The sequence below is a fragment of the Macaca thibetana genome, chromosome 15, assembly GCF_024542745.1.
Source record: "Macaca thibetana thibetana isolate TM-01 chromosome 15, ASM2454274v1, whole genome shotgun sequence".
NCBI lineage: Eukaryota > Metazoa > Chordata > Mammalia > Primates > Cercopithecidae > Macaca > Macaca thibetana.
Window position 1 is genome coordinate 3,034,627 of NC_065592.1, and position 13,635 is coordinate 3,048,261.

General features: G+C 54.7%; 1 protein-coding gene across 1 annotated transcript in view; it reads right to left on the reverse strand.

Annotated features, from left to right (window-relative positions):
• Positions 1–13,635, reverse strand: part of CCDC187 (coiled-coil domain containing 187) — a 50,109-nt gene that overhangs the window by 14,542 nt on the left and 21,932 nt on the right. The window contains exons 12-17 of the mRNA XM_050761650.1: positions 10,484–10,560; positions 10,035–10,142; positions 8,745–8,869; positions 8,520–8,611; positions 1,683–1,759; positions 1,019–1,146 (exon numbers count right to left, since the gene is read on the reverse strand). Coding sequence (XP_050617607.1) covers positions 1,019–1,146; positions 1,683–1,759; positions 8,520–8,611; positions 8,745–8,869; positions 10,035–10,142; positions 10,484–10,560 — 607 coding nt within the window. The remainder of the gene's footprint in view (positions 1–1,018; positions 1,147–1,682; positions 1,760–8,519; positions 8,612–8,744; positions 8,870–10,034; positions 10,143–10,483; positions 10,561–13,635) is intronic.

Sequence of the window (13,635 nt, forward strand, 5' to 3'; positions counted from 1 at the left end):
GCCTGTAGTCCCAGCTACTCGGGAGGCTGAGGCAGGAGAATGGCGTAAACCCGGGAGGCGGAGCTTGCAGTGAGCCGAGATCGCGCCACTGCACTCCAGCCTGGGCGATAGAGCGAGACTCCGTCTCAAAAAAAAAAAAAAAAAAAAAAAAAAAAAAAAGATTTTGCCTTAAGGAAATGACCTCTCTATCTTCATTAATAATGGCAAAAAGCTGGAGACAGCCTAGAAGCCCAGAGATCCGGGACAGGCGAAGGGAGTTACAGCCCTGTCTGTGCGCCAGTGCGCCCTGTGTGTTACAGCGGTTACGTAGACACACAGAAAGGTTTTCCTGACATTTAAATTGAAAACGCAAGTTACAAAACAGCACATGCCGCCCATTTGCAACGTGGCAATAGCCATGTGTGTTTCCCCCCAGAACAGAGTATCCGCACTGGGCGCGGTGGCTCACGCCTGTAATCCCGGCTCTTTGAGAGGCGGAGGCGGGTGGATCACCTGAAGTCGGGAGTTCGAGACCAGCCTGATAAACATGGAGAAACCCCGTCTCTACTAAAAATACAAAATTAGCCAGGCGTGGTGGCGCATGCCTGTAATCCTAGCTACTTGGAAGGCTGAGGCAGGAGAATCGCTTGAAGGAGGCGGAGGTTGCAGTGAGCCTAGATCGCGCCATGCGCCACTACACCCCAACCAGGGCAACAAGAGCGAAACTTGGTCTCAAAAAACCAAAACAAAACAAAAAAACAAAGTATGCGCAAAGATGATTTCAGAGGTCATCTTTGGGACGATGGGGGTATTTTTTATATTTGTGTATTGAGTCCTTTACTGTCTTAGCTAAGTTTCAGCAAACACCTATTACTATTTGGACCAGTACCTTGTTTCTCAAAACGCTGTCGGGCCACGGGAGGGACCCGGACAGGGCGGGGCGCGGCCGCGGCGGGACGGGGCCACGGCGGGGCGGGGGCGGGGCGGGGCGGGGCGGGGCGGGGCGGGGGCGGGGCCGGCGCTGGGCGCATGCGCTCACCCTCGCCGATGCTCCAGCCAGGCCAGCTCCGCGAGCGTTTTCTCCTGGAGCGCCATCTCTCGCAGGTGCAGCAGCGCGGCCTGGTGCTGTGCTCGCAGCTCCTCCTCCCGCAGGCTCCGCTCCAGCATCTGTGGCTTGAAGCAGCCCAAGGCTCCTAAAGCTCTGGGTTCGGCGCTTCCGGGCCTCGCGGGGTTCCACTAGGGCGGGCCGCTTCACCGCCTAGGTTCTAGATCGCTCCAGGCACCGGCCACCGCCTCCGAGAAGCCCTCTAGGACTGCCCGCCCCGCTCATCTCCCATGCCGCCCCCGCTTCCCCGACTGTGAGCTGGCGGGGCAGGCCGGATCTTCATCATCTCGGCCTCACCACCAGCCCTGATCCAGGAAGCCCAGGCCACCCGCCCTAAGATATACAACCTGGGCGGGGGCTAACCGTGCCCAAAGCACCCTGTTGAAATGCCTGCCCCGCTCTGTCACCCAGGGCGGGAGGAACCGGCTTGAGTAGCCGTCAGCTGGAAGACTGCGTGACGCAATGGCCGGAAGAACCTCCCGACCCAGAACCTGCCTTGGCCCTTCTTAGTGGAGGGACAGTTGAGTCCGGGGCCCACTACCAGGGCCTTGCTGGGCCCTGAAGTTGTGCCCCTCCCCCAGGGGACCTCTCCACCTACCTGGTGGGCAGGGTTGTCTGGAGGGAAGAGCTTGGCCAGGGGCAGCTGGGAGAGGGCTCCGTCAGGGCCCCCCACCTCTGAGGAAGGAAGCACCATGGTTGGGTCATGTAGGGGGTCTAAGTGCCCCGTGTCAGGGGCCATTTCTACCGGAGGGCCTCATAAAAGTAGGAGGTCTAGGGCAGTTTAGTGCCCCCACCCCATCCCGGACACACAAGGCTTCACGAAGAATCCACAAGACCACGCGGGAAGGGACCAGCAGTCTCCTGATGTGAAGTTCTAGTGTGTGACCCCACTGATTGTGGGAAAGACCAGACCAAAGGTAGAGGGAGCTCAGGGAGACAGCCCAGCTGCTCCGCTTCTACAGGAGGGGAGACTGAGGCCCACAGAGGGAGAAGGGCTGTTCTAGGTCCAGCACCAAGGAGCTGGCAGGTGACGGCAGAGCCCTGATCCCCAGCTGAAGTAGCTGACCTGCTGCCCACCGCTGCTGGCCGTGCTTCTGTTTCTGAGTGCTGGAAAAAGGAGCCTATACTTAAAAGTCCTTAAGGGTTTTCCCTCCCCACAAAGAGAGCAGAAAGGACTGGATTTTGGCTTTACCATCCCATCTGCAACAACTAAAAAAATCACATAAATATACACACACATATGTGTGTTTATATAGAGATATGTGTGTGTATATACATATATATATTTTTTTTTTCACACACACATATGAAAGAACAGTTTTCCAGGCACTGGACATGAGGCAACACAGCACAGTGATCCCTGAGAGACAGAAAACAAAGGAGGTGAGACTTGCGACGCTCACCGTTCACTGCCTGAGACAGTTGCCAGGCTACGGTGAGGGAGGGGAAGCTGGCTGAGCTGGAGGAATGCCTGGGTAGAGGAGACAGCAGAGTCTGGGGGGACCAAGGCAACTGGAGTTTGTGGGAGCAGAGTGTCAGAGAGGAGAGAGTTGCACAGAGAGAGGACCTCTGAGATGTATGAAGCGTCCTCCTGGAGTATTCAGTAGAGAACTGATGGATGAATGCATGTCAAGAAGCTACCAGATGCTGGGACAGAAGCATTCCAGGAGACTGGAAGCCTGGGAATGACACCTGTTTCCAGTAGCCAGGCTGGAGGACCTCAGCACTCCCAGGTCACTGGGCAGGCAGTGTACACAGAACTTTCTTGCCCTGACTGTTGGAAATGATTAGCCCCAGGCTGAGCATTGACGCTCAGCTATTAACGCACTATTTTTTTTTTTTTTTTTGAGACGGAGTCTCGCTCTGTCACCCAGGCTGGAGTGCAGTGGCCGGATCTCAGCTCACTGCAAGCTCCGCCTCCCGGGTTCACACCATTCTCCTGCCTCAGCCTCCCGAGTAGCTGGGACTACAGGTGCTCGCCACCTCGCCCGGCTAGTTTTTTGTATTTTTTAGTAGAGACGGAGTTTCACTGTGTTAGCCAGGATGGTCTCGATCTCCTGACCTCGTGATCCGCCCGCCTCGGCCTCCGAAAGTGCTGGGATTACAGGCATGAGCCACCGTGCCGAGCCTTAACGCACTATTAAGGCAAAGTCTGAAAGGATCAAATTACTTCCAAATGACTGCAGTCCAAAAGAAAGCTTGTTTTCTTTTTTTTTTTTGAGACGAAGTCTCGCTCTGTCGCCCAGGCTGGAGTGCAGTGGCCGGATCTCAGCTCACAGCAAGCTCTGCCTCCCGGGTTTACGCCATTCTCCTGCCTCAGCCTCCCGAGTAGCTGGGACTACAGGCGCCCGCCACCTCGCCCAGCTAGTTTTTTGTATTTTTTAGTAGAGACGGGGTTTCACCGTGTTAGCCAGGATGGTCTCGATCTCCTGACCTCGTGATCCGCCCGTCTCGGCCTCCCAAAGTGCTGGGATTACAGGCTTGAGCCACCGTGCCCGGCCCAAAAGAAAGCTTAAGAATGTTTATAGGGGCCCGTGTGGTGGCTCACACCTGTAATCCCAGCACTTTGGGAGGCTAAGGTAGGCGGATCATGAGGTCGGGAGATGGAGACCATCCTGGCCAACATGGTGAAACCCCGTCTCTACTAAAATACAAAAAATTAGCTGGGCATGGTGACGGGCGCCTGTATTCCCAGCTACTTGGGAGGCTGAGGCAGGTGAATTGCTTGAACCTGGGAGGTGGAGGTTGCAGTGAACTGAGATTGCACCATTGCACTCCAGCCTGGTGACAGAGTGAGACTCTGTCTCAAAAGGAAAAAAAAAAAAAAAAAAAAAAAAAAAGGCATGTTTACAAGAATACAAAAATACCTAGCACTCAGCAAGGTAAAATTCACAATGTCCGGAAGATATGCAAAGAAACCAGAAAACACAACCCATAGTGAGCAGGATAATTTATTAACCCTAACCCAGGCTCAACATGGGTGTGAGGATTGGCAGAGAAGGACATTAACAGTTTCGTAACTGTATCCCATATGTTTAAGATGTTTCGTAGAGCCACAGAGGATATAAAACCAAAAGATCCAAATGGAATACACATTCTGATGAAAATTAAAACACTTGGCCAAGCGCAGTGGCTCACGCCTGTAATCCCAGCACTATGGGGGGTCAAGGCGGGCAGATCACGAGGTCAGGAGATCAAGACCATCCTGGCTAACACAGTGAAATCCCATCTCTACTAAAAATACAAAAAAATTAGCCAGGTGTGGTGGCGGGTGCCTGTAGTTCCAGCTACTCGGGAGGCTGAGGTAGGAGAATGGCGTGAACCCAGGAGACGGAGCTTGCAGTGAGCTGAGATCGCACCACTGCACTCCAGCCTGGGTGACAGAGTGACAGAGTGAGACTCTGTCTCAAAAAAAAGGGAAAAAAAAGAAAGAAAATTAAAACACTTGAGATGAAAAATACACCGGATGGGATGAAGGGCAGACTAGACACTGCAGAAGGAGAGATAAACGAATTGGAAGATAATAGCAATAGAAACGATCCAAAAGGAAAAAGGGAGGAAAAAAGAATAAAATAATACAAAGAGCTTCAGTAAGATCACAACTTCAAGTGGCCTAATAGATGGGTAATTGGAGTCCCTGAAGGAGATGTGAGAGAAAGAGGAGCAAAAAGATATTTGAACAAATAGTGGCTAAACGATTTCCAAATATGAAGAAAATGAAAAATCCACAGGTCCAAGAATCTCAACAAACTCCAAGGACAAGAAATATGGACTTGGAGTCTATATTTTCCAAAAATTTTCAAAAAAAATGGAGTCCATTTTTTCAAAAAAAGAAAACATGAAAAACTACAACAAAAGACATCATAATAAAATAGCTCAAAACCAGTAACAAGGAGAAAGTCTTTTTTTTTTTTTTTTTTTTTTTTTTTGAGAGGAAGTCTCGCTCTGTCTCCCAGGCTGGAGTGCAGTGGTGCGATCTCAGCTCACTGCAAGCTCCGCCTCCTGGGTTCACACCATTCTCCTGCCTCAGCCTCCCGAGTAGCTGGGACTACAGGTGCCCGCCACCGTGCCTGGCTAAATTTTTTTGTATTTTTAGTAGAGATGGGGTTTCACTGTGTTAGCCAGGATGGTCTTGATCTCCTGACCTCGCAATCCACCTGCCTCAGCCTCCCAAAGTGCTGGGATTACAGGCGTGAGCCACCGCACCTGACCGAGAAAGCCTTAAAAGCAGCCAGAGAAACAAAGACGCGGTAACGTACCGATGAACCAAGAAGAATGGCAATCGATTTCTTGTCACAAACAATGCAAGCAAGAAGACAATGGAGCAATGTCTTCGAAGTACTGAAAGGGAAAGACCACATCTAGCATTCTATGTCCAGGAAAGAGTACGTCAGAAATGGAGATGAGATGAAGGTGTCCTCAGACATCCGAAAGCTAAAGACACCAGCAGACGCGCACCACCAGAAATACTAAGGGAAGTCCTTCCAGCAGAAGGAAAAGGATGCCGGTTAGAAATCTACATCTACCCGAAGCAATGGAGAGCACCAGAAATGGCAAAATGACGACTATGTGCAGATGGAAATATAAACACATACATCATTTAAAACTTTTAACAAGATAATTGGCTGTTTAAACAAAATGATAACAATGTATTGCAGAGTTTATAAAACATTTAAAATAAGCCTAGGTAACATGGCAAAACCCCATCTCTATAAAAAATACAAAAATGGCCGGGCACGGTGGCTCATGCCTGTAATCCCAGCACTTTGGGAGATTGAGGCAGGTGGATCACCTGAGGTCAGGAGTTCGAGACCAGCCTAGCCAACATAGTGAAATCCTGTCTCTACTAAAAATACAAAAATTAGCCAGGTATGGTGAAGTGTACCTGTAATCCCAGCTACTCAGGAGGCTGAGGCAGGAGAATTGCTTGAACCTGCAAGGTGGAGATTGCAGTGAGCCGAGATTGCACCATTGCACTCCAGCCTGGGCAACAAGAGCAAAACTCCATCTCAAAAAAAAAAAAAATTAGCTTGGGGTGATGGTGCATGCCTGAGGTCCCAGCGACTTGGGAGGCTGAGGAAGGAGGATTGCTTGAGCCCAGAAGGCAGAGGTTGCAGTGAGCCGAGATCTCACCACTGCACTCCAGCGTGGGTGACACAGTGAGACCCCCATTCTCAAAAAACAAACAAAACATTTAAAATAAAATTCATGGCCGGGCGCGGTGGCTCACGCCTGTAATCCCAGCACTTTGGGAGGCCGAGGCGGGCGGATCACAAGGTCAGGAGATCGAGACCACGGTGAAACCCCGTCTCTACTAAAAATACAAAAAATTAGCCGGGCGCGGTGGCGGGCGCCTGTAGTCCCAGCTACTCAGGAGGCTGAGGCAGGAGAATGGCGTGAACCCAGGAGGCGGAGCTTGCAGTGAGCCAAGATCGCGCCACCGCACTCCAGCCTGGGCGACAGAGCGAGACTCCGTCTCAAAAAACAAAAAACAAAAACAAAATAAAATAAAATTCATGACAACAACCACCTAATGACCAGGAAAGAAGAACTGGCCTTGTACTATAAGTGAAGTGGTCGACTGTGTATACTATCATAAATCCTAAAGCAGCCACTAAAATTACAGAGTTACAGCTCCTGAGCCAACAATGGAGATAAAATGGAATCATAAAAAACATTGCTTAATCCAAAAGGAGGCAGATAGTAAGTGGAAGAAGAAAATAAAGGGACAGATAGAACAAAAGAAGAATAACCAGGTGAAACCCTAACCGCATCCGTCATCACGTTCAATGTGAATAGTGTAAGCACCCCAATTAAAAGGCAGAGATTACCAGACTGATTTTTTTAAAGCAAGATCCAACTCTATGCTGCCTGTAAGAAACACACTTGAAACACAAAGATGCAAATAAATGGAAAGTAAAAGGATGACAATGGAGATACCGCGAAACACCAGTTGAAGGAGAGCTGGAGTGGCTGTATTAATATCAGACAAAGTAGCCTTTGAAGTGAAGGATACTGCTGCGGGTAAGAGGATTATTGCATAATGACAGAGGGGTCAGTTCATCAAAAGCGCATAATAATCCCGAGTGTTTATGGGCCTGATGTCAGAGCTTCAGAATACGTGAAGTGAAACCTGTTAGAACTGCAAGGAGAACTCGGCAAATCGCAATGTGATATTTCAACACCCATCTCTTACTCATCGATAGGAATGTTAGGCAGAAAATCCACCAAGATGCAGTAGATTTGAAGAGCATGATCCACCAACTTGATCTAAGTGATACTGCAGGACGCTCCCCCCAGCAACAACAGAACCCACTGATGTTTTAAAGGAGCACCCACTGATGTAGACCATATTCCAGCTAAAACCCGAGTCTGGACATTATGAGGTCCACACGAATGTGTTTTGTGAACACAATGAAGTTAAACTAGGAATACGCAGCAGGTGCCAAGCCTGGAGATGGGGCGACTGTGGCCAGCTGGGAAGTCACTGCATCTGCCATGATCATACTGAGGGCTAAAATCACCTTGTGAGGCTGAGGCAGGAGAATGGCGTGGACCCGGGAGGCGGAGCTTGCAGTGAGCTGAGATCCGGCCACTGCACTCCAGCCTGGGAGACAGAGCGAGACTCCGTCTCAAAAAAAAAAAAAAAAAAAAAAAAAAAAAAAAAAATCACCTTGTGGTGGTCTCGCCGCGCCATCCCTACAACCTGCACGCAGACCCTTCCTTATTTGCTGACACACATCACACGGGAGGGGAGTCTGGACCAGCTTTTCTGCACAGCCCGCGCTGGGGAGGCTGTGCAGAGACCTTTCCCACCGGGGAAAGCCACTCAAAGGAATAGAAGTGGGCGTATCAGCAGGCCTGGAACCAGGGAAGGGTTCCTGTTCCCGAAGACACCGAGACAGGTTGTACCCAGGCTTCCAGGAGATGGCAGCCACCTGGAGGCCAGCCTGGGGGTCACGCCAGCTCAGAGGAGCTGAGACCCTCTGTCCCAGAGCAAGGCCAACAGCAGCCTGTGCTCAGTCACCTGGCAGAAGCCCCGGAGGACTGAGGTGCCACACTCACCCTCCCTGGGCTGCGGACCTCCCTTCCGGTCAGGCTGGTCCCCCAGCTCTAGGGAAGCTTTCCTGCTGAGATCCTGACACAGCTCCCCCGGGCTGGGTGGTTGGAGACAGTGTCCGCCAGCTGTCTAACCCAGTTCCCCGGGCTCAAGGGATGCCAGGGGCTAGGGCTGCCCAAGGGTCAGTCACTGAGTGCTGGAGTCAGACAGACCTGACTACAGAACCCAGCTCCACTCTGCATGGCCTTGGGCAGCCACTGTAGCCCTCTGGGCCTCCCTGCTGTGTACCTGCCTCGGTTCCCCCCTTTTGGGTTCACACTGGCTGAGGGCTCTGCCTGCCTTCAGGCCTGGGTGGGGTTTTGAAGACACTGTCACCTGCAGAGGCTGGCTTGGCCACCACACTCTCTGGTCTGTCCTCGGGACCCTGGGAGGATGTGGCAGCATCTGTGTCCAGAGGCGGGTGTGACCTACAGGTGAGGACACACCCAGGAGACTTGGCACCAGCGCCCGCAGTGCCCGCCCCACTACCTGTGCCCAGAGACTCCCCAATCTGCATTTCCACGTTGGGAGGGGGTGGCCAGCCCCAGCCCCCGGCCTCACCTGGGTGTGGCCGTCCCTGTGCTCTGAGAGGCTGTGGTCGGCTCTTGGTCCTTGCAAATTGGAGGCTGCTCCAGCTTCAACGCCTCCTCTGGCCCGGTCTGGGTCGAGTGTCTCTCCATCAGCTGCTGTGAGGAGTGGGAGGCGTGTTGTGGAGAACGCAGGAGGCGGCTCCACAACGGTGGGCATTGGGTCAGGACGGTCAGGCCAAGCCCGGTCCCAAGGAGGAGCCTGAAGCTGGGCAAGTCTCCAACCTCAGGGGCCTCTCTGTCCATCTTGCCAGCGGGGCTGACGGTCCCCTCCTGCCTCCCAGAGAGGCCACTGCAGGGAAGCAGGGGTGGCTGGTGCCCAGCCAGGGCTGGAGGGTGTGGGAGCTGGGGGGCCCACTGCACAGACATGGGTGGGAAGGAAGCCCCAGCTCCGGTCCCGGCTGGGGGTGCTGGGAGGGCAGGCACAGGAGGGGAGCAAAGCCTGTGATGCCGGGAGCAGGGAGAGAACAGGCAGGGTGTCAGTGCTGCTGTGGGTCTGAGGCCGCCTGTATGTGTACTCCCACGTGCGCGCGCGCGCACACACACACACACACACACACACACACGTGCATGCACACACTTCCATCACTCTCCTGGAGATGCCCCCCAACATGTACCGTGGATGTACTTCCCACCATCGGCCCCTGAACCAAACACAGAAGACAGGTCCACCTCCCAGAAGGTTATCTCTTCCAGCCAGGTCATAGCTGTCAGCCGCCCGGTCAATGCCCTGCCAGGGTCACCGTTCCTAGGCCTGGGTGACATTGTCACCTCATGGGGCAGGTGCTGAACCACCCCGGACAGCGAGAGCTGCCCATCGGAGGGGACACTATTGGCGCAGGACGGTCGTGCAGAGGCGGCTCAGGAGACACTAAGCCCCTTCCTTTCTGGCCAGAGACCTGCCTGGGGTGTAAGCACCACACGCGCGTTGGGTCGTAGGCGCCCATGGAGAGCCCAGGGCTCAGGGGCCTACCAAGCCTGGGACACGGACAGGTGGGAGGCCCCAATGGCCATCTGTGACCCAGATCTGGTTCCCGCTGAGGCACCCCCAGTGCCGGCGCCCCCAGGACACAAGTGTCCGAAACCTCCTGTTTCTGCACAGAGACTTTGCTTTAAAGGGAGCTCCAGCCTCTGGCTCGCTTCCTCTCGGCGAGGGGTGCCCACTGTTCCCGTGGAAGTCTCCGTACTCCTTCCCAGTGTGACTGACCTTCCCACCCAACCTCCTGCAGAGACAGGGGCTCCCCCCGTGGCAAGCGGCCGCTACCTCCAGCTGCCTCCTGAAGAGCAGCCCATCCAGAGTCTGCTGCGTCTCCCAGGCCTCCAGCTCTGCCCGCCGCCGCAGGAGGGCCAATGCCCGCTTCTGCTGGTCCAGCTGCAGGGAGAACCCAAGCTCACGGTTCCTGCTGCCCCCAGCCAGGGAGGGTGGGCCCCTTCCTCGGGGGTGACCCCGAGGAATCCTATGTCTGGGCAGGACCCCTCCCTCCAGCCCACCAACTTTCTCTCCCTGCCAGGGGCTTCCCCATCAGCCCGGGAAGCCCCTCCGTCTGTTCCTGCCACCTGCATGGTCCCCTCCCTCTCACCCGGCCACCCTGTTTCTAAATTCTATAGTCTGTGCATTAGAGCCTCTTCCACTTGGCCTCTGGGAGACAGAGGCTGCCCCCGGCTCACCACCCAGCAGAAAGGGGACCCAGCTGTCGTCGGCCTGGGGCAAACCTTCAGAGAATCCAGAAAGCTGGAGGTCTTCCGCTGGGTGTTGGGAAGGTGTCTCGCACACGGGTCCTCCTGCTGACCTGTGGAACAATGGAGAGGGGCAGCTGAGTGGCCCAGGCCACTCTCCAGGCCTCCCCTCGCCGCTGCCTCGGCGCACCATGGCACAGCGGGTTAACACAGCCTCTGCACCTGCGGGGAAACTGAGGCATGGAGGCCAGGAGTGAAGGCGGCCTGACTCCTGAGCCCAGCTGGCATCAACTCCATCAAGAGCAGCCCCTGCCCTGCATGTCGAGGAAGGGCTGGGAGGGCTGCAGCCCCATGGAAGGACACAGAGACCCGCTGCATCTCCTCGTCCCCGCTAAGGCTGGCTCTGCCTGACCCCGGCCAGGACCAACGCCCGGATGGATGGCAGGAGTCTGTGGGGAGGGCGGAGGCCCAGGCCCAGCATATGGGCTTTGCTCCCAGACAGACCGGGTCCATCAAGCATTTGCCATGTGACCTTGAACAAATCACTTGTCAGTCAGAGCCCAGTGGGGACACAGAGGTTCCTCCTTCCCTTGTGCGAGGGTCCAAGGAGATGGTTTGGTACAGGCTGGCTGTGCACTCAGCAGGTAGAAGCTGCTGCTGACGGTGTGGACAGGGTGGGAGGGTGATGACAGGGTGGGTGTGAACGGGGTGGGTGGGTGCTGACAGAGTGGGTGGGTGCTGAGGGGGTAAGTGGGTACAGACAGGGTGGGTGGGTGCTCTCGGGGGGGTAGGTGCTGAGGTGGTGGGTGGGTGGTGACGGGGTGGGCGAGTGCTGAGGGGGTGGGTGGGTGCTGAGGGGGTGGGTGGGTGCTGATGTAAGCAGCGGCACAAGTCCTGGGCTCTCCTTGGAATTTCTGGGATTGGTCCAGAGCGTGGGCATGAAAACGTCAGCCTCCTCCTTGGATAGTGAAGTCCCCAGTAGCAGCGGAGGGGGCTTCTCTTTCTCCGTGGTGGCCCCGAGTCCCAGCTCTGACTCTGCATGCTGTTGGAGCTCCTGGCTCCACGGAGGCTGCCACCAGGAGGCGCTGCAGGCAATGGGGTCTGCAGATGGTGGGGCCTCGTGACGGCTCTCGATGAGTGCCCCAGTCACTGTCGCCTAGTGTACGGACGGAGCCAAGACCAGGATCCCCACTCCGACTGCCCCAAGACCGGCGGCTCCTCCAGTGGACTGCTCGCCTTCCCGGAATGGAGCAGCTCAGCCGTGAACCACACAGCTCAGCCGGTCCCTGGGCGTTTCCACAGCAGCAGAGGACGCCCCAAAGCACCGAGACAGGGCGAGCAGCAGGGGCGCCGGCCACATGGCGTGCACTGAGCATTCGCGGTCACCCCTGTGGCCCCATCTAACTGGTGATGATGGAAAGTGGAGACACTCTTACACTTCTTGGTTTTGGTTCAGGCATCTGTTCTGAGCTGAAATTCCTTTTTCGCCAAGGGGAGAAACCATCCTTTGCTTTTGTCTCATGGCCCTGAGAGAGGCTGAAGCCAGCGAAGGGGCCCCAGACCCACCAAATGCCCCTCCGGCTCCTGCGAGCCCCACAGTCCCGCGGCCCCCAAGATCTCCCAGCTGTGGCCTGAGGAGGGGGAGTCCTGGTCATCACCGGCCACATCAGCACCCAACAGTTCAGGGGACATGGCGGGACGTGAGCTGTGTTTGTTCCTGAGCTCTGAGCAGTGACCCAGGAGAAAGCGAGCCGTCCCCGAGCTGGGCATGGCCCTGGCTGGACAGAGACTGCAGGAGTCACCCCAATGAGTGCCCTGACTCCTCTAGAATGGGTGAGAGCCCCAAAAAGTCTAGCTCCATGTGCCACCCCAAAGTCCCTGGTAGCTGTGAAGATGCAATGGGACAGTTTGACAGATCTTGGCACACAGCAGCTGCCGTCACTGCTGGTGGTGATGATGTTAACTAGCTACATTCTCAGTCATGTGGCTTGGGTCCTGGGGAGTCACAGCCTCAAACCAGAATGAGGCTGACAGGACCCATGCCCTCGGTGGGGGCTGTGGAGTTTGAGAGCCAGGGCCCTGCTGTCCAACATGGCGGCTGGCAGCCACACCCGCCATTTACATTTAAACTTAAATTCACAAAAAATAAAATGTAAAGTGCCACTCTTCAGTCACACTAGCCACATTTTCGTGGCTTGACGGCCACATGTGACTGGTGGCTACCATATTGGACAACTCAGAATCTGGAACATTTCCCTCATTGCAGAAGGTTTCTAGTGGACAGTGTGGTGTATGTGTTTAAGTCTAGAAAGTTCCACTGGATGGAGCGAGTCTACGTGTTTAAGTCTAGAAGCTTCTATTGGACAGTTCTGGTCTAGGTGTTTAAATCTAGAAGGTTCCATTGGACAACTCAGGTCTGTTTAAGTCTAGAAGGTTCCATTGGACAGAGCTAGTCTACATGTTTCAGTCTAGAAGATTCCACTGCACAGCTCTGGTCTGGGTGTTTGAGTCTAGAAGGTTCCACTGGACAGCTCTGGTGTAGGTGTTTATGTCTAGAAGATTCTCCCAGACAGTGCTGCCTCCAGTCATAAAAGCTAGACCCAATAGACTCCTGTTGCCTGTACCCCTGGGGCTACAGCACCTTCCGCCCATAGGATGGTGAATGAGGTATGGGGTAAAAACTGCCCCTTCAGGCTGCCCTTTCTAAGGAGAAGGCAGAGCCTGACTCTGACCTCAACCCTCTTGGGAGATCCCGGCCAAGAGGCGGCTGTCCTGCAGCCATTGGAACTGTCCATGACTCACATCGGCTAGCCCCTGCCCATCCAGCCTTCAGGAAGTGGGAAGTCAGCAAATCCGGCAGTGGGAGAACAGAGCCCAATCCCAGCCCATCCCTGGGCACCCTGGGAAGCTTGCTGCACCTCCCTGGGCTGCACTTTCTGGGGATAGGAAAGGTGGTGCTATGGTTTGAACGCTTGTCCCTCCTCATGTTGAAATGCAAGGCAATTCAGCCATGAGGCGGCTATTCAGCCACGAGATGATTCAGTCATGAGGGTTCCACCCTTGTGAATGGATGAATGCCATCATTGTGGGCGGAGGTTTGTTATAAAAAGGGGAATCCCACCCCCTCTCGCCCCCCTGCCTTCCTTTCTGTGTTCATGCTGCAAGAAGGCCCTTGCCAGACGCCAGCA